General features: G+C 38.7%; 1 protein-coding gene across 1 annotated transcript in view; it reads left to right on the top strand.

Moving 5' to 3' along the window:
* The window catches only part of ADGRA1 (adhesion G protein-coupled receptor A1), a 467,766-nt gene that overhangs the window by 206,439 nt on the left and 235,467 nt on the right, over positions 1 to 25,860 (top strand). Inside the window, exons 5-6 of the mRNA XM_048858295.2 lie at positions 5,579 to 5,650; positions 6,804 to 6,967. Of these exons, the coding sequence (XP_048714252.1) occupies positions 5,579 to 5,650; positions 6,804 to 6,967 (236 nt within the window). The remainder of the gene's footprint in view (positions 1 to 5,578; positions 5,651 to 6,803; positions 6,968 to 25,860) is intronic.

The raw sequence follows: 25,860 nt of genomic DNA, 5'->3' as shown, positions 1-25,860 counted from the left end.
TAAATTGTAGAAGAGCTGTGTAGAAACATTTATTTAGCATAACAATAGTGTTGATATACACAGTTTTGAAAGCACTGAGCAAGTGATGTGAAGGTGACAAGTTCTTAAACTAGTAACTGGCACTGATAAAGCAATCAAGCCTGGTCCAGGTAACTGAAACAGCAAAATGGAAATCACATACATACTCTTTGAATGCTGGAGCTGTAGCTCACGAAAGCTTATGCTCTAATAAATTTGTTAGTCTCTAAGGTGCCACAAGTACTCCTTTTCTTTTTACGGATACAGACTAACACGGCTGCTACTCTGAAACCTACTTACTGTAGAAACTCTTCTAAGCTCTCTTGCTACCTTAGCATGACAAAGTACAAGGAATCATTTGTAGGCCATTATTAGAACCAGTAGAGAGAGCCATAAGTCTACTGGAAAGAGCAAGAGAGGTAAATCTCTAGTCATCTTCTGCTAACTACAGAGATTAGGTTTCTTACAGTGTTTAAAAGCATAAATATCGGGTGAAACAAAGGCAATTGGAATATGTTTCATTTAGATTAACATAATTCAAGGTTTTTTAAGAGTTATGTGTTACCCTTTGATTTAATTTGCAGAACGTTTTGGGACACCACTGGCTTTAGGTTTCATTTTAATATTGGTTTTTCATCATGTACTGTAGGGTATATATCCATACCCAGCAACATGGGGAAGGATTTAAATCCTTTGCTTGAATTAGGGAGGACAACTTGCGCTGCCCTGAAAAAACTGTCAGAGGTACCAACTCTAATGCAAAGGTCTTTAACTAGTTTAATTAAAGGGCGGATAGAGGGCAGTTTGGAACAGATTGTCTTCAAAACAGGAGTAAGAAGAATATTTATGTTCATTGACCTGGGCAGGATTTTGTCTGCTGGCCCTGAAAGCCAAGGGCCACGGTACGGTATATTCTCGTCAGCACCAGAAAGGATACACAATTATTTTAGATCTGGCCAAACCACAGACTTGATTTGGTTAATAAATTCATTGATAACTGCCATGTTTAAGCTAGATTGGGTTTCAAGTACAACCACTGAATCCACTTAAAAACATAGCCCCCTTGATGGCACCCATAGAGATGGAGGATTTTGCCCAAAGCTTGTGCCAAAAAAGTCTCATACCTTGCAATGAGTAGGAGTTGAACTTTTGGTTAGTATTGAAATGCAAAGTTTTCACACTATTCCAGAAATTTATCACTGCCTGTCAATGATGTGTGATTATTTTCCCTGAGATTGATCCAGGTTTTACACTTACTTGGAGCTGATGAATTTGCCAAAATGGAAGAGTACCAAAATGATCCTAGCAGGCATATATTCATGTTATATGACAGGTGTAGCTGACTGCAATCTAGGTAGTTCAAAAGATGCTTTGTTATGACTCGCTAATCTATTGGCTTGGCTTTCCTGGCTTGTATTTTATCCTTTGGCCATGCCTATATTTGGTGAGCTTCTTATATTCTAAACATGATTATAAGTGACATAATTGAATGTAACAAGTCTTTCATATCTCCTTTTGGCCTTCTCAAGGGTCATGTTTCAATGCTATGTTCCAGGAACCAGGTATGCAAATGGATTTCTGGTGTGTAATGGGGCTCTTAATAATTTAAACACCTGTTCTACTTGGAACTAAGTATCAGGAGCAGCAGAAGATTATGGGTATCACTTTAATGATATATCAGAGTCTATTTTGATGAACCTGGATAAATTAGCACCTCAGACTATAAAATGTTCCAGCCTGAAACATGCTTTGACAAACAGTTACTTCTGAATCTTCTTTTTAAAAGTATGAAGCACACCTTGCTGTTTACTTGCAATTATTTGATTAAAGTACATCTGATTTATATTTCATCGTGACTCTGAATCATCATCAGTTATCTTTATGATAATATCTTATAATAAATTCTCTTGTGACTTTGTTAATGTCATTGAAGCAGCTAATCACTATGTACACTGTAGAGATAAAGTACAAAACAAGTAACATGTAGGGAATCCAATTGGCACTACTGTAGTGGTATCAAGAAACTATCCACTGGAACCTATCCCAGCTTACACCTCTCCTCTCATTTTTATCCCCCACCCCCTCAATCTCTTCCCACATTTAATTTAATCTCTCCTTGCCTCTCCCTTTATCTGTTCATCCCTTTCATCTTTATACTTTCTTCAGTGCTGTTCTTATGCCTGGAACACACTCCCTATTCAAATGCCCCTTGTGTCCTCCCTATTTTCACTTAAATCCCTCCTCAAACTTCACTTCTGCCATAACCACAAAAAACCATCCTGTCAGTCAAATGCTGGGATCACTCCCTCATTTGAAAGAGAAAATACAACTAGAAGAAGAAAGAAAAAAAGACTACAGATTAGCATTATCCTCTGTGTCTGTATGTGTTGGTGTTAGAGTTGTGCAGCATTTAACATTGATTAAAACACTGAAGAAAATATTCTCATCCTTCATTATTACAGCAAATAAGAAAAACAGAAAACCCTTGGGCAGGTGATTCAGAAATATTTAGGTTACCATAGTGTAGGCCAAATCCTGATCAGTCCAGTTCACGCTGAGAAACCCTCAGCAAGGTGTTTAAGCATGTGCCTAACAGTAAGTACATGAATGGTCTCACTGATTTTAGAGTTAGACATCTGCATAATTGGGGTCTCTATGATGCTGAGTGCCCTCAACTCCCATTGATATCAGCAAACAAAAACTATATTTAATGAGAGTTAAAATTGCACAGAGCATGCTCCATCTACACTATGGTATGCTAAAAGCATAGACATAAGAATTTATGGGGAAAGTCTAGTGCATTTCTTTATATCTCCATATTTCCTAGAGTCAGTGATGTACTCCAACACCCCATCAGGCTTTTACTTCCATTTCCAGCAGATCCCTAAAAGCAATACGTAGTGCAGTTTCATCAAACTTGGAGGGTGACACAAAACCTTAACAGTGACCTCATCTCCTGTGACAAAGCTCCTGCTCTACCTTGGTGGGTCTTGCGCTTATTGGCGCATTTGCTCGCCTTGGAGCTTCACAGCAGCCCTCAGCTTGGCCGTTTTTCTGAACCCACAGTCCAGGTTGACTTCTCCTGTGTCTGACCAGGAGTTGGGAGGATTTGGGGGGAACCCGGGCCCACCCTCTACTCCGGGTTCCAGCCCAGGGCCCTGTGGAATGCAGCTGTCTAGAGTGCCTCCTGGAATAGCTGTGTGACAGCTACAACTCCCTGGGCTACCTCCCCATGGCCTCCTCCAAACACCTTCTTTATCCTCACCACAGGCCCTTCCTCCTGGTGTCTGATAATGCTTGTACACCTCAGTCCTCCAACAGTCCGCGTTCTCACTCTCAGCTCCTAGTGCCTCTTGCTCCCAGCTCCTCACACGCACACCACAAACTGAAGTGAGCTCCTTTTTAAAACCCAGGTGCCCTGATTAGCCTTCCTTAATTGATTCTCGCAGCTTCTTGATTGGCTGCAGGTATTCTAATCAGCCTGTCTTAATTGTCTCCAGAAGGTTCCTGATTGTTCTGGAACCTTCCCTGTTACCTTACCCAGGGAAAAGGGACCTACTTAACCTGGGGCTAATATATCTGCCTTCTATTACTCTCCTGTAGCCATCTGGCCCGACCCTGTCACACTCCTTTCAGATCAAGTGTCTCAAAAGAACAGCACACCTGACTCACATGTTCCACGCACTTGGGAAGTTCTTTTGCCTTAACATTGATGAGGTCACTGTTAAAGGTTTGCTTTAGAGTGCAAATAAAATATCAATTTATTTTTTCTGTATAAATTTATTTTTCGTCAAAGCATGATAAAATTCATGGTACTCAAAGTTTATATTCTGTGTTTTGGGTTTTGCCATTTTGATGAGATTATTACTAAATAAAGATGTAAAGTTCTTGTTTAAACTGAGTTCTGTAATAGAGCCTTAAATAGGGTGCAGTTCCTGCTACACTATGAGAGATGCAAGGTACTCAGCACTTCACAAACTTGCACCAGCATTTCTAGTAGGATGGAAATGGGTTTTAGCATCTCCTATCTTTACAACATTTATTCAGTTATCTTTATGGCTTCATACATTATCATCCCCGCTGCATATTTGTCATTGGGCATCATGCACGGTACAGTTTTCTTGAATAAACACCATAAAAGTAATATTATCTTTCAAGAATAAATGATTTTCGTAAAAGAATTCCATAAACATTTTTGACCTGTGATACTTCCTCATCTTTCTGGCAGGAACTCATCAGGGCACATGTTCCTGTACATAATGGAGTCCCTGCAAAGATTTTTTTTTAAATCAGATCATTTACAGCTTTCCAGAGACTTCATTTGTTAAACAGTACTTTTAAACTTAATTCTTACCTTCAGTATAGTTTGAGTTCTTTACTTTGTAGACAGAACAAGAAATATAAATCAGTAAAAAATCAATTTTCTGTCAAAAAGGCTTGCATCTTTATTTTTCGATACAACTTATTTTCTTGGTGACAACACATTTCCTGCTGAACAATCCTCTAAGACATGAAATTTTGCAGCCATCTTAAATGTAGTCATGTAAATTCAGAAGGCTTCAGGCATTTACTTATTTGCATAGATAGAAAAGAACGTTTGTCAGCAATCCAGAAATATGTGCTTTATCTGAAAGGAAACTTTAATCTTAGATGCTACACCAATTTTTATTTAACTGGTATAGCAATGGAGAATATGACTTGACATTTAGGCATTTGCCATTGATGTTAACATGTATTGAGCACAACAATACCATTAGACTATGCAAAAAGAAATTAATATATTTGTAGTCATGAAGTTAAAAACCAATCAGGAATCAATTACCAAAGACAATTAGAGCTATTTAGAACTGAGATGTTCAGACTTGTTCCTTAAAGACAGTAATAAATTTTCAAAGCAAATTCATGGACAAATCCTCTTACAACAGACATTTCTTGACTGACCCCATGACGCTGGATCTTTTTGTAGTTTATAGAAAAAGTTTACATTTCCAAGAAGTTTAATATGAAAATATAATGAAATGTAACCTTAGAATATGAAACTAACTTGCTTTATAGTTAGTCTCATTTTACACATAAAACATATTCAGTATGTTCTCTAAACTCTTCTCAATATTAAATTAATCAATTTATTTGGTCTGGATTACCGTGAAGTATCATGTTACATAGATTTAAAAGAGCACAACATAGCTCTAACATAGGTCTAACTGTTTATATCACTATATCGTAACTTCAAATTTAAACATGGAAAATATTACTGGATCTATAACAGCTATGAATATCTGTTTATTAGAAGATATTGCATCATAGAAATGTGTCTGCTGTGAAAGGAAGATGAAAATCGGTGTGTGATTTGCTTTATACATGTTTATATATAGTCTTTCATCAAAAAAGGATATGTAACCTTAAGAAAGTATATCTTATTTATTCTTCCCATGGAACAAAGCAGCAAAGTTCTAACCTATTTTATTTTTTTAACAGCAGCAAAAATTCTGCCATATACATTAACAACTGGTTTGTATCTTTTATTTGTTATAGTAACTGTATGTTGCTTCTTTTCTAGGAATTTATCAGGGAATATTTTTTCAAGTCTCATGACTGGACTTTTTTCTGAGCTATTAGCTCTGAAAGCCTTGTAAGTATGGCTTCATTATGTAAAATTTGATTTTGGATATCATACAAATCTATTGTTGTCATATATGTGTACTATATTGTAGCTAAGATATCTTGGCGTTATCTAGTTTTACATGTCAAAAGCACAGAGGTTTGATAATCAAGGCTGAAACTACATATTAAGTCCTTCTGTTGATACCATAGACTATATAGTGTTTCTTTTTCCCCATTTACCCTAATTTGAGAACTTCTCAGAACCAGTGTGGCAGAACTGCAGTATTAATTTGAATGGGCTTGCTTTTGTCAGTTTCTAATTACTTAAAATGTACTGCCTTTTGCAATAATTTTCCTTTGTTTTTTATGGAAACAGGGAAAAAAGAGGAAAAACAAATTAATACCAAATAATTTTCATTTGAAAATTTCCAATAATTAATTACTGAATGTATTAAATACACATATTAGAGGGTTTTTTAAATGGGTAAATATTGTTTGCATGGTGTTAGAGACAGAGGGTATATCTACACTGCAATAAAAAACCCACAGCACAAGGCTTGGGCTGCAGGGTTAAACATGGCAGTGTAGTCATTCAGGCTCGGGCTGGAGCCTGGGCTCTGAGACCTGCCCCCATTTCCCCCTTTTTCCCAGCAGGGCTTCAGAGCTTAGGCTCCAGTCTGTGTCCAAACATCTACACTGAAATTTTTAGCCTCGCAGCCCTAGCCCAGTGAGCCTGAATCAGCTGCCACAAGGCAAGCCATAGCCTAGCCATGCCATGAGTCTTTCATTGCAAGGTAGACATACTCTAAGGGGAATTTTTAATAGACAAAGTAATAGCTTAGGATCATTTTGCTCAGTAGGGTCATACAGGTTTTAGCTTTGAGTGCACACACTGATGCAAAATTAACGAGTGTAGTGGACAAATAGCGTCACTGTAATTACGTGCATATGGAATATGGTGGGCCAAATTCTCATTGAAGTCAAAGGATGGTGCATTGTACCTAAGAGTAGAATTGGGCATAGTATCTTGGAATCCATATGAGTGAGGAAAATGTATATTTTTTGTCATGTGATGCCTATCTTTATGTTTAGATGCATCAGTCTAATTTTGTGCTGTATACATTAATTTATTTTGCAAAAGTGCATTTTGGTCCTTCAGTGTTACTTTTTTATTTTCCTAGACATTTCAACACTGATTCGCTCATCTGTGACTGTAATCTAAAATGGGTTTTGCAGTGGGCTAGAAACGCTTCAGTTCGAATAGCAGAAGAAACAGTTTGTGCTTACCCCAGTACTTTACGAGGACTGGCATTTCATACCCTGAAGGAAAACCAGCTGATATGTGGTGAGTTGCACACTAATTTAACATTATAAATTGAAGTGGATTTCCCAGGAAAAGGTGTAAACCGATGAATGAATGCCAAACAGAATGTGCTGATGTATAGCCTTCTCATGAGTGGAAGAAAACCAAGGTACGGTGCACAGAAAATAGCACTAACATTGAAAGAGAATGAGGAGTCTGGTGGCACCTTAAAGACAAACAGATTTCTTTGGGCTTAAGCTTTCATGGGTAAAAAGCCACTTCTTCAGATGCATGAGGTGAAAATTACAGATACAGGCATAAATATATATATTGGCACATGAAGAGAAGGGAGTTACCTTACAAGTGGAGAACCGATGTTGAAGGCCAATTCAGTCAGGGTGGATGTGGTCAACTCCCAATAATTGATGAGGCAGTGTCAATACCAAGAGAGGGAAAATTGCTTCTGAAGAAGTGGATTTTTTACCCATGAAAGCTTATGCCCCAATAAATCTGTTAGTCTTCAAGGTTCCACCGGACTTCTCATTGTTTTTGTGGATACAGACTAACACGGCTACTACCCCTCTGATAATTGAAGGAGAATACAACTTGGAAAAAATACAGCTGTCTTGTTTCATATAAAATGGAATTTGTAAATCACAGAAACATAACTGTCGTGTCCCACATATAAGATAATATTTAATTATGGTATAAAATAAACATCAATCCATAGTGGTAGTTCTACATGAAGCAGTGTATTCCTGCAGGGATTAAAACAATATTTTTTTAGGTTGTACACTTAACAGCATGGCATAAATGTGAAACCACATTGCTACATCTCTCACGTTTATGAACCTGCACAGTATTCTTTACCACTGTGCACTGGAGAGGAATAGAATTTTTATATTGAGAAGAGTTCCAGTTAGGCAAAATTCATTATTTGAAAATGTATAAAGGAAAAAGCTCTTTGAAAAAGCTTTCCCACCATAACCAAAGTGATGGGGAAAGGAGGAGGTGAGAGAGAAGAATATGAATGAATGAATGAATGAATGAATAAACGATATATCAAGGTGAGCCTCTTATAGTAAGGAAGAGACTAAAACAGGTGACTCAAAGCAACAATGTTATACATTAGTAAGTGCAAAAAAGTACATCAGAAGCTCTCAGATACCACAGTAATGATCTCAATAGAAAATCCTAACACAGACAGAAATATCACTTCACAGACCCTTCAATATTAATATGATCTTTATGAGGAGTTTCTTGAATTACAATAGGTTGCTGGGATGCATGCTAAATATATTCTAAAAACATGATACAAAGACCAGTACTAGTTGCATTCTATGTGTACATCTATTCTGTAGCTGAGAGCAGATAGAAACCTGTCCAGGCCCCCTGGGTATGCACTCGGGTGGCTAGTGTGAGCCACTGGTGCTACCTCCATCTACCTTGTTATTTTGAACATGCTAGTGCAAGCAGAGCTGGCATGTGTCTGTCTTCTTGCACAGGGAAGCAAGCTCCCAGCTGCAATGTAGACACACCCTTATACTAAAAACTATAAAAGCAAAGAGTAGGCCGTGCTAATACGAAGGAGGGAGGTAGGGCCCAGCAGTGATCCTAGTACAAATTCTGGTTTTAAAAACAATTTTCAGGTATTTAGAAGTTGGGAGAGATACCAAGGGATGCAAGCGCCTTTCTCTGCAGCAAAACGTGTGATTGTGAGTAGGACTGTTAATTAATTGCAGTTAACTCATGCAGTTAACTTAAAAAAATTAATCACGATTAATCATAGTATTTTTCAATTCACCTCACACAAATACTGTAATGCAATCTCTTTATTGTGTAAGTGCAACTTACAAATATAAGGTTTTTTTGTTACATAACTGCACTCAAAAATAAAGCAATGTAAAACTTCAGAGCCTACAGGTCCACTCAGACCTACTTCTTGTTCAGCCAATCGCTAAGACAAACAAGTTTGTTTACATTTAGAGGAGATAATGCTGCCCTCTTCTTATTTATAATGTCAACTGAAAGTGAGAACAGGCATTTGCATGGCACTTTTGTAGCCGGCATTGCAAGGTATTTAGGTGCTCGATATGCTAAACATTTGTATGTCCCTTCTTGCTTTGGCCACCATTCCAGATGACATGCTTCCATGTTGATGATGCTTGTTAAAAAAATAATGCTTTAATTAAATTTGTAACTGAACTCCTTGGGGGAGAATTGTATGTCTACTGCTCTGTGTTTTACTTACCTTCTGCCATATATTTCATATTATGGCAGTCTCAGATGATCACCCAGCACATGTTCATTTTAAGAACACTTTCACTGCAGATTTATCAAAATGCAAAGAAGGTACCAATGTGAGATTTCTAAAGATAGCTACAGCACTCGACCCAAGGTTTAAGAATCTGAAGTACCTTCCAAAATTTGAGAGGAACGAGGTGTGGCGCATGCTTTCAGAAGTCTTAAAAGAGCAGCACTCTGATGCGGAAACTACAGAACCCGAACCACCAGAAAAGAAAATCAACCTTCTAATAGGGGCATCTGACTCAGATAATGAAAATGAACATGCATCGGTCTGCACTGCTTTGGATTATGATCAGGCACAACCCGTCATCAGCATGGACATATGTCCCCTGGAATGGTGGTTGAAGCATGAAGGGACATACGAATCTTTAGCGCATCTGGCACGTAAATATCTTGCGATGCCAGCTACAACGGTGCCCTGAGAACACCTGTTCTCACTTTCAGGTGACATTGTAAACAAGAAGTGGGCAGCATTATCTCCTGCAAATGTAAACAAACTTGTTTATCTTAGCGATTGGCTAAACAAGAAGTAAGACTTAGTGCACTTGCAGGCTGTAAACTTTTACATTGTTTTATTATTGAATGCAGTTTTTTGTACATAATTCTACATTTGTAAGTTCAACTTTCATGATAAAAAGATTGCACTACAGTACTTGTATTAGGTAAATTGAAAAATACTATTTATTTTGTTTTTTTACAATGCAAATACTTGTAATCAAAAACAGATATAAAGTGAGCAGTTGTACACTTTGTATTCTGTATTGTAATTGAAATCAATATATTTGAAAATGTAGAAAACATCCAAAAATATTTAAATACATGGTATTCTATTATTGTTTAACAGTGAGATAAATCACGATTATTTTTTTTAATCGCACGATTAATTGTGATTAAATTTTTTAATCTCTTGATGGCCCTACTTGTGAGATGATCCTTAGGGCTAAAGTCATGAGGATAGAGTCTTAAATAATGGGTAGGTAGAGAGTGCAGATACCCATCAGGATAAAACTCAAGGAGGAACTACACCATAATTCCACAGCCTACATTATTAAGTACTTCAAAACCTGCAATACCATTCATAGTCAGTCTGCCACTTTATAGCAATCCAGTATAGAGAATGCAGTGTAGGTGGAAAAAAGGGGCTCCTGGCTATTGAGACTTCTCTGGCTTCTCCAGAACTTTCAAAGAATGCTTTGAACTGGTATTTTTAGGCTCTTAACTAACGTGAACTTCCCAGAGAGTCCAGTGAATGTTATAAAGGAAGTGAAACAATGATTTCTCAGAAAGTCATACTCGGATAACACTCCTTATAACACCACTGATATACTTGTAGTATTAATAAAATGCTGTTTATTATGTCCATAGAACACTTGTTTACCATGTCTGCCCAGAACTTGATGCTGTTTTAATATCCTCTGAGAGCTTCACAATGATTATAGTAATTCTTGAGTGGTTCACAATCTTTATAATGTCTTCCAGGTACTTCATGGTTCTGTGCAGCCCATGGTGCTCACAACACTGAGAAATTTAATTTTCAATCATTTAATTTGTACTTGGGTTTAATAAAAAGCCTCTGAAGCACTTTGTAGAGTGATTTTTTTTTTTTTTTTACTTTTGAAGTAAAGGAAAATACTGTCTTTAGTGGTTCTTCCTGAGAAGAGCCTTCCAATGGATCAGATGGAAAACTCTATCTAGTTGTGTAGTCTGTCCACTGAAAACAATTAGAAATCTGCCTTGTTGGAGGGAGGGCAGAGAGGAGAAATGTCAGAAAGTACAAAATAGCAGCAGGTTGCAACTAAACTGGCAAAACTGCCACCAAAATAGAAGATCATGCAGCAGCTGTCACAAATAGTAGAGAAAAGAGTCTCCCAACTAAGGCTATGTCAGTACTGCAAACGATGGTTTGATTGCAGCACATATAGACACACCCAAGCGAGCTTTGATCAAACTATCTTGCTAAAAATACAGTGAAGCCGCAACATCATGGGGCAGATTCCCAAGTGCAAGACCTCCTGGGACCTGAGTACATACTCAGTCTGCTAGGCTTTTGCCACCACCCATACTGCCATGGTTTCACTGCTATTTTTAGTGACCTAGCACAGTCAAAACCAGCTGAGGTATACCTACATGTGGTATAACCACGCCTGATTGCAGTGTAGACATACGGTTAGATGGTAGTGGTCTGGGATTTCAGAGACCTGGGTATATATCTTGACTGTGCCAAACTCTCTGTCAGATACTCAGTTTATGTAAATTGGCGTAATTCCATTAAAATCAATAGAGCTGCCTGGCCCTGTCTGTTTCCCCATTTCTAAAACGAAGAAAAAAGTACCCTGTGTGAGGTAGGTAGACACTTTTTGTAGTGTCTAACAGTATGAAAGTAATTTTCAAAAATTTGCAGCTGCACAGTCATTGAATTCATAGGGCCCTGACTACAACTAACGCATGCAACACACACACATCCCTTGTCATCAGAATAAATTCCAGGGTTAAAAGTGATTTTTAAAGAATCTTCGAGGTGTGGGTCAAAACTTGGATGATAATAAAAATAGTGTTACAGACCAGACAACTACAGAATACTACAGTGGTTTTATAACATTTTAGGAACAGTATTGCTCTGAAAAGTGGCTGAAAATGGCATGATGAGATTCCATGTTACTCTCTCTCTGACTAGATAAAACTTGCTCAGGTTATAGGCAAAAAGGTGACTTTTCTGAATACCAGCCTTGCAAACTCAGCCAGAGGTCTGAAAATCAGACTGTTTCCCCCCCGCCCCCCTTTTCACACATCATCACTAGCCATAACGATTCTGCGGGCTAAATTGTGCCTTTGGTTACACCTGTATAAGCCCTTTGGCCTTGTCTACACTCGAAACAGTACAGTGGCACCACGGCAGCTGCACCACTTTAGCACTTCAGTTTTGCGTTTCAGGGTTCTCCTGTCAGCATAGTTAGTCCACTTCCCTGAGAGGTGGTCACGAGGCTGGCGGAAGAATTTTTCTGTCAGGCTAGCTCTGAGTACATTGGGGGTTACGTCAGCTTAACTACATCACTCATGAGTGTAGATTTTTCACACCAATGAGTGAAGTCTCTGGGTTAACCTAACTTGTGAGGTGCTGACATTGGTCTTAAATGGAATTACACAAGTGAAAGTGATTGGTGCTGCAATTAAGGCTTAGTTAATTATGTTGAGTGACCCAGTTCAACATAGCTGTGTGGGCTCTACCAAGCTAGCAGTACAAAATAATAAGAGCTTATTTGTTCTGAAAACCTGTAGATTAGAACCTGGTTGGGAATTTTCCGTTGAAACATTTTTTTCATCCAAAAAAGTTGATTTATCAAAGCCAAAATTGTTCCCAGGAAAGGGTCAGTTTTGATCATTCAAAAAATTGTAAAATGTTTCAGAATTCTCAGAATGTCCCATTTTGAATTTTTGAAAGTTTCTTTTTTCAAATCATAATGACTCATTTAGAAATTTTAATTGTTAAAAAAGGATCAAAATCAAAACTTAATGTTTCAAAATTATTGATATAAGACATTTTGATCTGATCTGATCTGATCTGATGGTTTATTGGTTTGCAAACATTTTTGAGATTTTGATTTTGTCCCAATTCAGGAAAGGAAAATTTTTTAAAATCTTGAAAACTCCTCATAGCACAGGAAGCCAGCTCTGCTACAAATACACATTGGGAGCAAATGTTGATAAGAAGGTATCATTTTTACATAGTCATTTTTTTAGGGTAGAGCAATATAGTCCTTTATAAACCAAATTCAAATCTGTTGTCACCCGATGAAACTCCATTGACTTCAGAGCTTGAGTAATTTGGCCCTGTATTTTCATAGATTGATTTTTGTTGCCAGAAGTTGGGAATGGGCGACAGGATGGATCATTTGAGATTACCTGCTCTGTTCATTCCCTCTGAAGCACCTGGCATTGGCCACTGTCAGAAGACAGGATACTGGACTAGACATGGACCTTTGATCTGACCCGGGATGGCCATTCTTATGATTAATTAAAATAAGGAAGTGATAGCAATGGCCGAAGCTGCCTGGAGAAATAGTTAGCCATTGGGCAAGTTTTTCTCACAGACAATAGATTTGCACTTCGTCTCAGCTTCAAATTCACCCTTTCCAAATTCTAGTCCTTTCTTGTGTAAAGAAACCTGAATTTTGGGTGATTGTAAGGTTGTTTTATGGTGTGCGCAACATCTGCTAGGAACTAAGTTATAATCATGGCACTGACTTTCGCTCACATCAAAGTCGATTTGAGCCTGGGTCTCCCTGAGGTACCAGTCCATTAATTCACTATTCATTTAGCCTTAATGGTTTTGATTTCTTATAGGAATAGAGCAAAATTCTGTATTGGATTCACACACTTAATAAAAATATACTATTATTTCTGCTATTTTTTTTAAAAAAGTCCTAGCTTGTATTTGGGATTTCCTCATTAATGAGTAATTAATTAGCATTAATTTTGCCTCTGTTTCAGCTGGCTGAACAATGAGGCTGAATGCTTTCATTTTTCTTGGAGATACACTTATTTCATGATATAATCACCTCAATTTCTGTTTCACAGATTCCTAGTTTAGAGTAGAAAGTGACATGCTATTATGCAATATCATTTTTGCTAATGCTTTCCCTGTATGTGGAGGCACTAACTTAAATTTTCAGTCTACATTGTTTAAGTATATTTTTCTTTGCCGGATGTGGAGACCAGGAATGTTTTTAATTATTTTCTTGTTGTCTAGGCTATTGCAGACTTGCAGGAATTTAATGCTTTCCTAAGGTGATCCATGTTCTTTCCATATCCACCCTTCACAAAACAAGGGAACTGTTGTTGAGATACATAAAAATATGTAATATTTATTAGAATAAATGTGCAATAAAGGGCACAAGTGACATCCTTTTATAATCTGGGGTGGCCTTATGACTTAGTGGTAATATTCTGCACTTCTCTGTGGAAAGCACTGGTTAGATTTTTGGCTCTGGTCTCCTGTTTGTTAGGGTAATAGGGCATCTCTTGAGGGAGCATTCAAGGCACCTATGTAGAGGGAGTATCTTACAATGCTCAACACAGACTTCACTGCTTGGAGGATTCTCCAGTTGTTCCTATTCAGTTGTCCTCTGCTAGTGTCAGGGCAGTAAGGGAGTGGTCTGACCTAGTGACCAGAACCAGGGGTGGAGTCAGGGGTTGGAAGTCCCGTCAAAGGTCAAAGCCAGAGTCTGAAGCCAAGCCCAGGGTCCGAGCCAGAGGTAGAAACTATGCCAAGGATTAAGCCAGAGTTGGAGACAGTGGCCATACCAAGGGTCAAGCCAGAACCAGTAACTGGAGTTAGGATGATGAAGCAGAAACTAGGAACAAAGTGTGATGATAGGAGCAAAGAGCAGGGACCAGGTCAGTAGGCAGGAACTTTTTCTCAGAGGTTTGGCCAGCAACTAGCTGCTCAGACAAGAGTGGGACAAGGCAGGAAGCATTATAGCCAATGGTGTCCATTCATGAGTCTGCTGCTAATTACCTGACAGTGCTGAGTCAGAGGGTGCAGCCTCTGGTAGTGGGGCATCAGCTGCAGTTCCCTCATCTGATCCTGCAGTCCAGTGGTGCAGAGGATAAGTCTCTCAGCTGGCAACCTTGTCCGCTGAATTCAAGACCTATGGTGCCTGACAGCTAGAAGGTTGGTGGCTATGAGAAGAGGCCCTGAGAATTGCTCTAAGAAATTGCATCTCTTCCTCTCTTGGATATAAAGATTATACATTAATATATTTAACATGTTTTGACTCATACTCATGGCAGTGTCTTGGCTTCATTAAAAAAATGATACTGTACATGGACTGTTTCTATTTGATAGTTGGGTCTAATTAGAATGTGTGAATAATCTATTTCTCTGCTTGCTGGCCAAGCCAAAAAAAATCAGAAAAAAATCATTTTAGGTTGACTTCTCTTGGTGAAACAAAAAACAAAAATTTCATTTTGGGTCAAATATAATGTTTAATATGACCTAAATTAATGGGGTTTTTTATTATTATTATTTCAGTTTGCGGCATTTTAACCACTTTTTTTTCCATTAAAAGCAAAGGACAGTTGGAAATACCATTCATGGAGGAGAAGAAGGAGGTACTGTAGAAAACTGTGGTTAGAGTGCTTACTGGGCATGTGAGAGACCTGGCTTCAAGTCACCACTCTGCCTAATTCAGAGATGTTATAGAAGAGTGCCCTAACCTTTGGGCTATAGGGAGATTCTTGAGTGGGGCTGCTGAAGCTGTTCCACTTCATATAAATAATATTAAATATATATTGGGTCAGAGAGAGATAATGACTTTATAACCTGGTGGTTAGGACACTCACCTGCAACATGGGAGAATCAAGTGCAAATCCCTGCTTCAGTGACTATTAATGTACTTTCCACGACATAGAACAGCTTTCTTTTTCCCTTTAATTATTATTAATAAGAATTAATATTAAAAATAAAAAGTCTACTCTTCCATAAAGATTGCCAAGCTGGTGTGTGAGGATGTCTCTCAGCTATATGTAATTAGAACCTAATTTTTATAGGTGCTGAGTGCCCACAACTCCCATTGACTATAACTGGAATTCTGGGTGCTCGGTGCATCTGAAAATTGGACCCAATGTATTTCAACCAACTCCACTGGGGATGTTACACATGGACAAAAATATGTTAAATGAAAAAGTGTGTATACTCAAGGTTTATGATGGTTACAGTTCAGTGTCTGTGAATGGCAAGAACTGTGGTAAGTAGTGTTGGTAGCAGCATGTACAACCTGTACAAAAGAGATTCATAGGTTAGTAAGTCCATGCTGGATTTGAATAATAGTGCAACTGATTACATTAAATTTGCATTGTGAATTTACTTATTGATTGGTTTGTAATTTACAGAGCTATCCCTTACGTAGGGCAAATTGGGGAGACCACTCCCAGCCCCACTCTTTCGAGGGCCCTGCGGGCCAGTGCAATTAGCCAGAAGACAAATGTCCCAGAAGACATAGGCGCAGGAACTAAGGGTGCGGGGGGTCGGGTGGTGCTGCAGCAGCACCCCTGGGCTGCTGGCCCTGCTCACCCAAGGTCCCGGCTGCTGGCCCTGTGTGCTATGGGCTCTGCCGCCCACGTTTTGGTGCAGCAAATCCTCTGTCCCAGCCAGAGCTCTGAGCTGTCATGGCCCTATAGCCAACAATATCCCACAATAGCCCTGCGGTAGGCGCCTGCAGCTGCCAGCAGCAGCAGGGGGCACAGCACCAGGCTGGATCCATCCCGCTGGCCTGGCCACCGATACAGAGTGGGGCCCCTAAGCCAGCGGGGGCTGATTTGTCCCAGCCCTGCACCTCCCTAGGGATGGCCCTGGTAATTTACATATAGCTTTAATTGCTAGTAAATCACACTTTCTTTTTTTGATGGAGTAGGTGCTTGGGATATATTACTCTTGGCAATTTACAACCCTATCCTGCAGAACTTACAGAAGCAAATGGGAGTTTGGTTTGTGTAAGGTCTGTAGGATTTAGTCTGTTGTGGGCATTAAAGTAGAATATACTTTGAAATGTGTTAATACTAAAGACCACAAAAATTCTCTTATTAAGGCTCAGGATAAAAAGAGTGAAAGAATGTACCTATCCTAAGTGATGGAGAATCATTTTTAAACCACCAGCATTTGAATGATTTTCCAGTCTGTATAGTTTGCAAACTACCTTAATTTTAAGTGTTAAGTCATGAGTGAAATTAGCAAGTAGTGACCCAAAATGTTATCTGAAATGCTTTTTTTCCGGGTAGGTGGGGGGAGTCTAATAAGATGCCTTTGAAGGAATTTTCAAAAGGATACCTTATTCTTTGCTGTGTGTTTTAGGATCCAATTAATTAAAAGTTTCATATGACATTTCAATGAAATCTTTGTGCCATTTTCTTAGGAAAAACACACATTTGTTAGGGAATTATTTGTGAGACAGTTCACCAGCCTGTCTTTTGCAGTTGCCCTCACTTCACTGAATATCAAAAGTATTCATCCCCAAGAGGAGCACAGTCAGGTAAAGAAGTAAGCACTTTATGCTCTGATGCACTCTGCTTATTCACACTAAAATTGACTCTAAGCAAAAAAAGGAGAAGAACATGTTCACGTTCTTCTTCCACTTTCAGTCACACAGAATTCTTAATCATTTTAAGACTTGTTTTGTTAGATGTGAGAAGGACACCAAGTCTTTTCATCATTCCTTATCCACTATGACATTTTCAAGTCTATTTTCCACTCTTTTAGTGTAAGCAACACACTAAGGCATATTTCTGTCAGGTCAGTACACAGCTTCCTAACTTCTCTTCATAAGAAGTGTGTACTGCAGTTATACAGATAATGCCACAGCAATGCAGAAAATGCAAGACATCTGTCAATTACAGCTCTGGAATCTTTATAAAGAAGAGAATTTCCTTTTAAGTATTATTTTGTCATGAAGTATTCACCTATTTAGAAATGTCTTCTTTTCCTCCAGTGAAGTTTTTCTAATATGGCACTAGCTCTTTTCATAACTGTGGTTGATTGATGATTCTCATGTCCTAAATGTGTTGAGGTAGCCGCGATCTTTTACTTGATATGCATACATGTAATTTCACCTTCATCCCTGACACAGCTATCTGAAACAGCCTGGCTTTATAATTAGAAGCTCCTTGGAGGGCACATACTTTTAAAATGACAAAAATAGAGAGTGATTGATGATGGGAAAGTTTACTTTTGAATAGAGCCTTTTCAGCACTGAGCTTCAATCCTGAACTCAATAAGAATTGAGGGCATTCAGCACCTTGTCAAGTCAGCTACTTTATAGACTACTGTAGATAGTATGTGCCAACCATTGGTTGGAAGTGGTGGTTTGAAATGTTTCTAATGAGTGCCACAAATTAGTTGCCCATGTTGGCACTTGGGCAATAAATAAACAACAGTTTTAGTTGCCTACATGTAGATTTAGGTGCCCCTTCTGGAAAATTATGCTTCCCCTATGTAACATACTGCAGTAGTAACAACTAGCTCAAAATTAATGAGACCTTTGTCCCAGTTTGGGAAGTTAATAACTTTCTTATATAATAATGACATTCAACGTTCCCTTTTTCTGTACCAATTCCTGTTGTTTGGTACTTTTTGTAGTAAAATTCTCCAGGGTTAGCGTACTTCGCTAACTTCGTTCTTAGAATCATAGAATTGTAGCACTGGAAGGGCCATGAAAGGTCTTCTAGTCCAGTCCCCTGTACTCAAGACAGGACATTCTTCATACAAATTCTTCATTCAGGCTGCTCTTTCTACTCTACAATAAATCTGGTACAGTGTAAACATTAGTGTTTTTTAAAAAATATTTGCTGAACTGAGACTCACAAGTACAAAGTATGGATGGGTTGATTATCCAAATTACGTTTCCAATCATGCAGTGTTTTGCACCCTCACTGAGCTCCACTGACTTTACAAAGCTGCAGGAGCAAGGACTTGAGGCCCAATCCTGTGGGGAATTCTTGAGAATAGCTCTAATTAAATTTAAATGGGAATATGCACATGAGTAATGTTTTTCAGGATCTGACCATTATTTAATACATGCTTCAGGTTTCAGAAGAGATGAACTGTGATACATTTACCAGTGATCAGTAAAAATATATCCTGTGGTATTTTATTTGTGTTAAATTTTTATCAAATCAAGGTTTTGTAGTTATAACAATATATGCCTCTTAACAGATTTACATATAAATCAACTAATGCAGTTGAAAGTTTTTGGATGTCTTTTAAAGTGGGGAGGTTGTGAGTTCTAGTTTCTTGCCAGAGTTAAGTAGTTCATTTTATATGTCAAACTTTGCAATAGATAACTCAGTGAGGATATGAGGCCAATAGTGTTGAACTAGCTCTGGCTACAAACCCTAGGTTTCTCATCCAATCTCAGGCATTTTTAACTGGAAAATAAAACAATAATGTGCTGTCTATGTGAAAGTACAGGGAAATTATTATTTTCATTCATTTTGTACTAGTATAAAACAAAACTGCCAATCTTTGGTCCTAACGTTTATTAAAATTAAAACCTACCAAAATCTAACATTAATAGAAACTTAAAAAAAACCTGTTTATTTATGAAGGTTTAACAGGTTTACAAATCCTTCCATGTAAATATCAGAAACAGGACAATAATCATTAAAACAAGGAGACTTTGTTCAGAGAAATATAAAGTAGCAATCATCAGAACTCTCTATTTAACAGTGTGTTGCCACATTACAAAGGGAGTGCCTTTACCCTACCCATGGGATGCTGTTTCTAGTGATTTTTTTTTAATTGAAATCTCTGATTACACACATTTATCAGATCAGGCATTTCTATTAAATGTTAATCTTTTTAGAAATGTAAATGAAAACTGCTATTTAAATACTTGCTTGCAGCTGTGCTAATGTGTGAATACTAGAAAATGAAATGATCCTGAAAATGATACCCCCTCCCAAACTGGCTAGTCTATTTTTTGAAAAAGAAAGTAATTAATTGCTCAGTGTAAATATGATTGATTTTTTAAAAAAAAAACATAATGTACCATCAAGGCTATATGGTTAAACCATCAAATGTCAGGAAGTACCAAAGTTAGGTTGACCTTTCCTCCTGTGCATGTGCATTGCAATAGCCTTTACCTAAATGATCTCACATAATTCCTGAAATCCAATATATTGTGTGATTCAATATAGTTAATTTTTCTCAGCTTTACATATGTAGCATCTTGGAATATATTGTTTTCATTTTTGTATACTTTAATTTCATTGTCATATTTTTCCAGAATATCTTTATTAACTTAAATCCAAAGTCTGCAATTAAGTTATAAGCTACAACACTCATTGAGCTCAGTGAATTGGGCATGCATAACAAATATTTTATTATTGTGGTATCTCATACTGTTCCTCAGAGAAATACACAGAGAAAGAGTTTAATGTTGTGGGGTTTTTTTTAAGATTTCATCTTTCAGTATGTCTCATATTTGGAAGCATATCTAATTTGTATTTTTCATGTATCCTAACTTCAAACTATCATAATGGTTGTTAGTGTAGTTTTGTGTCTAATTTCCTACATTCCCTCCTCCTTCTCTTTCTAAAAGAAAAAAATAGATGGGATTGCAGGGAAGGAGAGGAGAAAATTAACACAAAGGAGAGAGCTTCAGTCTCCAAAGCTTCTAAGCACCAGTGCCTTGGCTGGATGCCTCTAGAACCCAACCCTTAACCAAGACAATGAGAACACAGCCACCCTTGAATGAGACCTGTTGAGTACCCAATAAAATGTGTCCTTTAATCTTAATTTGGCAACCTGTGCATTTAAGACTAGAGTTCAGAATTTCACACATATTACACTGGTTTAAAATACATCAAACTCCTTAGCTAAATTTATACTATTTGGCCTGATAAGCAGCAGTTATTACTGTTCACTATCAGTAGCTTAAATTAGTTTATTGAGAGATATTGCAATAGAGCAGCCATCCCGATATCCTGTGTCCCAATTACGTAGAATATGCTGTAATGGCATTTTACATTTATGTAGACCTTTCATCTCAAAGTACTTTCTTTAATGTATCTATATAAAAATGTAATTACACAGTTCCATGGAACCGCAGTAGCTGACATGGTAGCCATCCGTGCTCAAGGTACTGCAGAGCAGTGGGAACAGGAGAAATTTCTCAGCATGAGAAAGGGGTAAATTCTTAGTCTGACAGGACTGTCAAGCGTTACACATCTCACATGATATTAATGCATATGGCAGCCCTGTAAGGCATTCATTCCAGCAGCCCAGCTGGATCCTCATGCAGCCAACTGGACTGCAGGAAAATGGGGTAGTTGCCTCTCTGCTTCCCCTCTTACTGTTCCCCCTAATGGATCTCTGCATGGAAGGAGTCAGAAGAGATGGTGTCAATGGGCAGCTGACTAGTAGTGACATAAGGTAGTGGTGATCAATATTGCCTCCAGACTTCCCAACCAGACCCCAGCTACCTTTGCAAACAGTACCTAGCCAGATCACAGCCTGGTGTGAGACCCCAGTTTCTCTCCCAGACAGCACCCAGGACGAACTCCACTTTCTGTCCTAGACACACCAACAACATCCAGTTCCCACCAGAGAGAACCCAGACATCCACAGCAACCTTAGCATCCTTCAGACACCCTTCAGCACTCATTGACGCAAGCATCCCAGACACCGACCAGTACCCCAGATATAGCTGCCAAGTTTTGTGCAGCTTCATATCCTAATTTCTGCCATTGCTTGATCATTGTTATTGACCAATGATAAACTGAAATATCCACACACTGCCAAGAGAGAGCCTCAGCTTGTTTGCCTTAAAAATAAAATTGTGAGTCATCCTGTTTAGTTTTGAGTTATTGGCTAAATGAAAGCTAAAGGACAGATTCTATGATGAGTCAGGGAAAATTTGCACTAGTCTCCCAGTTTAAATGTATCCTAAACCTGGTTGATCTGACCAGTGGAGGAGCCTTCCTCTACTGGGGAATCCTCTGATGGTGTAAAGATATGTTACCACGTACCCCAGAACATCCTTGCAACTTGCTGATCCCCAGCTTCTTTGATGTGTGGCAGGAGATTGGTCTGGCAATGTAAAAGCCAAGGATCGGGGGGTGACAAGAGTGGCATAAAGCCACCTTTGCTCTGTCCACCCTTCAGAGACCCCTGTTCCTGTTTGAGCTCCTTACAGGATCAGGGCCTTAATTTCAGATCACACTTGAGATTAAAATGGATAAAATTTACCGTTTCATATTATACATACACTCATGCAGATTTTTCAGACAGCTACAGCTATTTTACAGCTGATTTTTCTGAAACTCAGTAGAGTATGCATTATATCCTGAGAACTATATTCATGTCAAATTTCAAGAGTTAGCTCTTACAACTGTTCCTTGACCCGCCCTGAAACGAAACATGACTTTTTTTTGTTAGATGGGAAAGTGTACTTTTGCTCTTGCCTTACTCAAAACGGGGTGAATGGGTCTGACGCAGGCAGGGACACTGCCTCACCTTGGTGCAACTCCAGCTGTTTCCAACTCCCTTGCACAGATGCTCTGGCTATAGGAGAGACTGTTGGAGAACTGAAAGCAGGTGAATGTATGTGGCAAGGAAGGACTCCACACCCAGCTGTGGAGGGCTGGATGTTAAGTTTGATTTGTTAATGATAACTTGGTTTAAATTACACCGAGAAAGACTTTCTCCTGCAGTTGATTGTTGATTCACCTACCAGTTTGAAGAGTTCTTCTCCATCTTAAAATAAAATCACTTTTTGTGAGACCAAGCTTGGAAAATGTCAGTACAAAAAGTGTAAGCTGAAACAAGTTGAGTGACTGGAAACAGTGAGTTATCATGGACATTGGAACCTTAACTATAGCTTCTGCTCAGGTGTAATAAAATGAGTAACATTAACATAATTTATTTCTTTTTAAGTAAAAAAATGAGAGAGAACCAAAACAGAAAATAAAAATGCTTCAGGCAGTTATCATACAAGACACCATGTTCAGAGTCCTAGTTCCACATCAGACTAAAAAGCCTTGTTCATTGTATTGTGTGGAATGCCTCTGGTCCAGAAGGAGTTTCTTATTAGAATCATAGAATCGTAGAATATCAGGGTTGGAAGGGACCTCAGGAGGTCATCTAGTCCAACCCCCTGCTCAAAGCAGGACCAATCCCCAATTAAATCATCCCAGCCAGGGCTTTGTCAAGCCTGACCTTAAAAACTTCTAAGGAAGGAGATTCTACCACCTCCCTAGGTAACGCATTCCAGTGTTTCACCACCCTCCTAGTGAAAAAGTTTTTCCTAATATCCAACCTAAACCTCCCCCACTGCAACTTGAGACCATTACTCCTTGTCCTGTCCTCTTCTACCACTGAGAATAGTCTAGAACCATCCTCTCTGGAACCACCTCTCAGGTAGTTGAAAGCAACTATCAAATCCTCCCTCATTCTTCTCTTCCGCAGACTAAACAATCCCAGTTCCCTCAGCCTCTCCTCATAAGTCATGTGTTCCAGACCCCTAATCATTTTTGTTGCCCTTCGCTGGACTCTCTCCAATTTATCCACATCCTTCTTGCAGTGTGGGGCCCAAAACTGGACACAGTACTCCAGATGAGGCCTCACCAATGTCGAATAGAGGGGAACGATCACGTCCCTCGATCTGCTCGCTATGCCCCTACTTATACATCCCAAAATGCCATTGGCCTTCTTGGCAACAAGGGCACACTGCTGTTCAGCTTCTTGTCCACTGTCACCCCTAGGTCCTTTTCCGCAGAAAAAGTCTTTTACTCCCCTGTAAATCCAAAGTCCTCAATCTGATGATATTCTGATGGTATCTCATTTACTACATGTGGCCATATTCCACAGCATTTTGTAGTATAAGGCATGTCCATATTGGGCGAAGTAAGTAAAACATTGCCATAGTGTGGGAGTGTCTTTAGAAATACTATATTTTTGGGGGGTGAAGGGGGGCTTACTACACACAGAGTTGTAAATAAAAGCTCATGGGCATCATGGAAAATAGTTCACCCAGGATGCATACACAGAGGGCCCTAATTTGTAAGTAGGGTGCAGACTTGGAGGGATGGGGAGAGACATGCGGTCGTTCTCCCAAGCCTCTGAGGGAATCCAATGGGGGAATAACTCTTCTGTGGCCTTTCTGTCACATTGTAGACACCAAAAGTACTGCACAGTACACATTTCCTTCAGTGAAATAGAATGATAGATCTTCTTGCACACTGCAATTCTATTCTGAAAATGATAATGCAGGGTGCAATATTGATAGTGTGTCAATGTTGCTAGAGAAGACTATACTTAATTTACTCCCCGTCCTGCATACTGAACTTAGGGTCTACAACTCACACTGGGTTCTTTTAGTCTCTTAATGATAAGATTTCTCATTCACATAGTGTTTACTCTGTTTGGAGTACTGTACAGAATTAGTTCATCCTCACAACATCCCTGTAAGTGCCCCCATTTTACAGATGGCAAACAGACTGAAATTTGGAGTGACCAGCCAAATGCCACACAATAAGCCAGTGTTAGAATGTGTTTCTCTCGGCTACACTGACTTTATACATAAACTCCAGCAATAAAAATTATGCAGGTCAATTTAGGCCCTTACTTGTAACTTTGCTACATTCAATGGTTTTTGCACACATGTAACCAACTGCAATTTAACCAAGAAGCTCTACAATCCATCTCTCTCTCTCTCAGCTGCGTTAGCTCTGCAGAGATAACAGGAGTAAATGTAATAAAACTTTGGTCCTACAGACAGCCAGTATGACTCTGCATACACACAGGGAGCCTCTCTTAAGTAAAAATCTGCCATTTTTATACAATCACTTTTCAGAGTACAGCTGCACATTGAGAAACAAACATAAAGCTGTGATTTAATTTTGAGATACTGCGAAAACAACTTCCATTTTATATTACTGACTAGAGCATTTGTATTAAGGAAGCAGAGGTTGCTAAAATGATTTGGAATCCCAATTTCCCTTGCTGGTAGTATAAAGTTGGTTACTTGAATGGAGGCTCTTCCCCTTCTTTAGTGAGCAGTATGGGTATGGTTCACAATGTCTTTACCCTCAGCCCAGTAAAATTTGACTTGTTTTTATGCATTTTATACATCGTCTGGTACGTTTTCTATAAATTATGTAGAAATCAGAGACTGGATAGGATTTCATTAAACTGAAACTTGTCTCCACTTCTCTATTCATTCTGGTCTGTCTCTAATGCTGTGGTGCTGTTTTTGACCTTCTGCACAGAATCCTGTGTCATGCTCAGCAATGTTTTGCAGTACATAAATTGGCATTGTTTTACTAACATTTTCCATACTTAGCAGACCCTGCATTTACAGCATTCCAATTTTTTCTGTTTTCTTTGGTTCTGTGTAGTCAGTGTCACTAGAGATAATTTGCTTTATCAGCAATTCAATTTTTAAAACATTTTCAAAGTTGTTTTTTCCAGTCCTCCTCCAGTTTTTCATTTATCTTCATTATTGGGCAAGTTACTTTACTTTGTCATGGCTTCCAGTTTCTTCCCACTGAACTCTGCTTTGCATATATCTTTCCCACTGAGACTGTATACAAATAGTAGAGCTTTCATCATCAGTACATGCTACACTCAGCGTGCATACGCAGTTCAACTAGAAAGGCCCATTGCCAATACAACAAATCAATTGATTAACAAGAAATAATATACCAAACTCTGGTTTTCATGCCTTCCAAAGCTCACAGTAGGCTGTAATGAGCTGAATAATATACACAAAGAGAGGCACAAGTTCACCGTTTTATTCTAAGGCATAAGCATCGTAACAGTTGCACGTGTGGAAAGCATGGTAAGCCACCTACAAAAACTGGATTTTCTTCTCACGAACACTACTATACCCACCCACTCCAAACTGGTAAAATAAGCTAATGTGGTTCACTAAATTTTATAACAGAAAGAAAGAATCATAGAAATGAATGGCAAACTGAACAACCAAAATGCTATGGAGTGGTAACCCCGAAGTATACTTGCCAACTCTTTGGCTGTGAGAAGTTTCTTATTCATGCTGTAGTAGCTTGTGTGTATGGAAGTCACATGGAAGGAGTTAGATTGTGTTGGGACGTGCCTACAATTGCTCTGGTCG

Source organism: Caretta caretta, chromosome 7 (assembly GCF_965140235.1).
Source record: "Caretta caretta isolate rCarCar2 chromosome 7, rCarCar1.hap1, whole genome shotgun sequence".
NCBI lineage: Eukaryota > Metazoa > Chordata > Testudines > Cheloniidae > Caretta > Caretta caretta.
The sequence above is the reverse complement of the archived record's forward strand: the minus strand, read 5'-3'. Positions and strand labels throughout refer to the sequence as shown.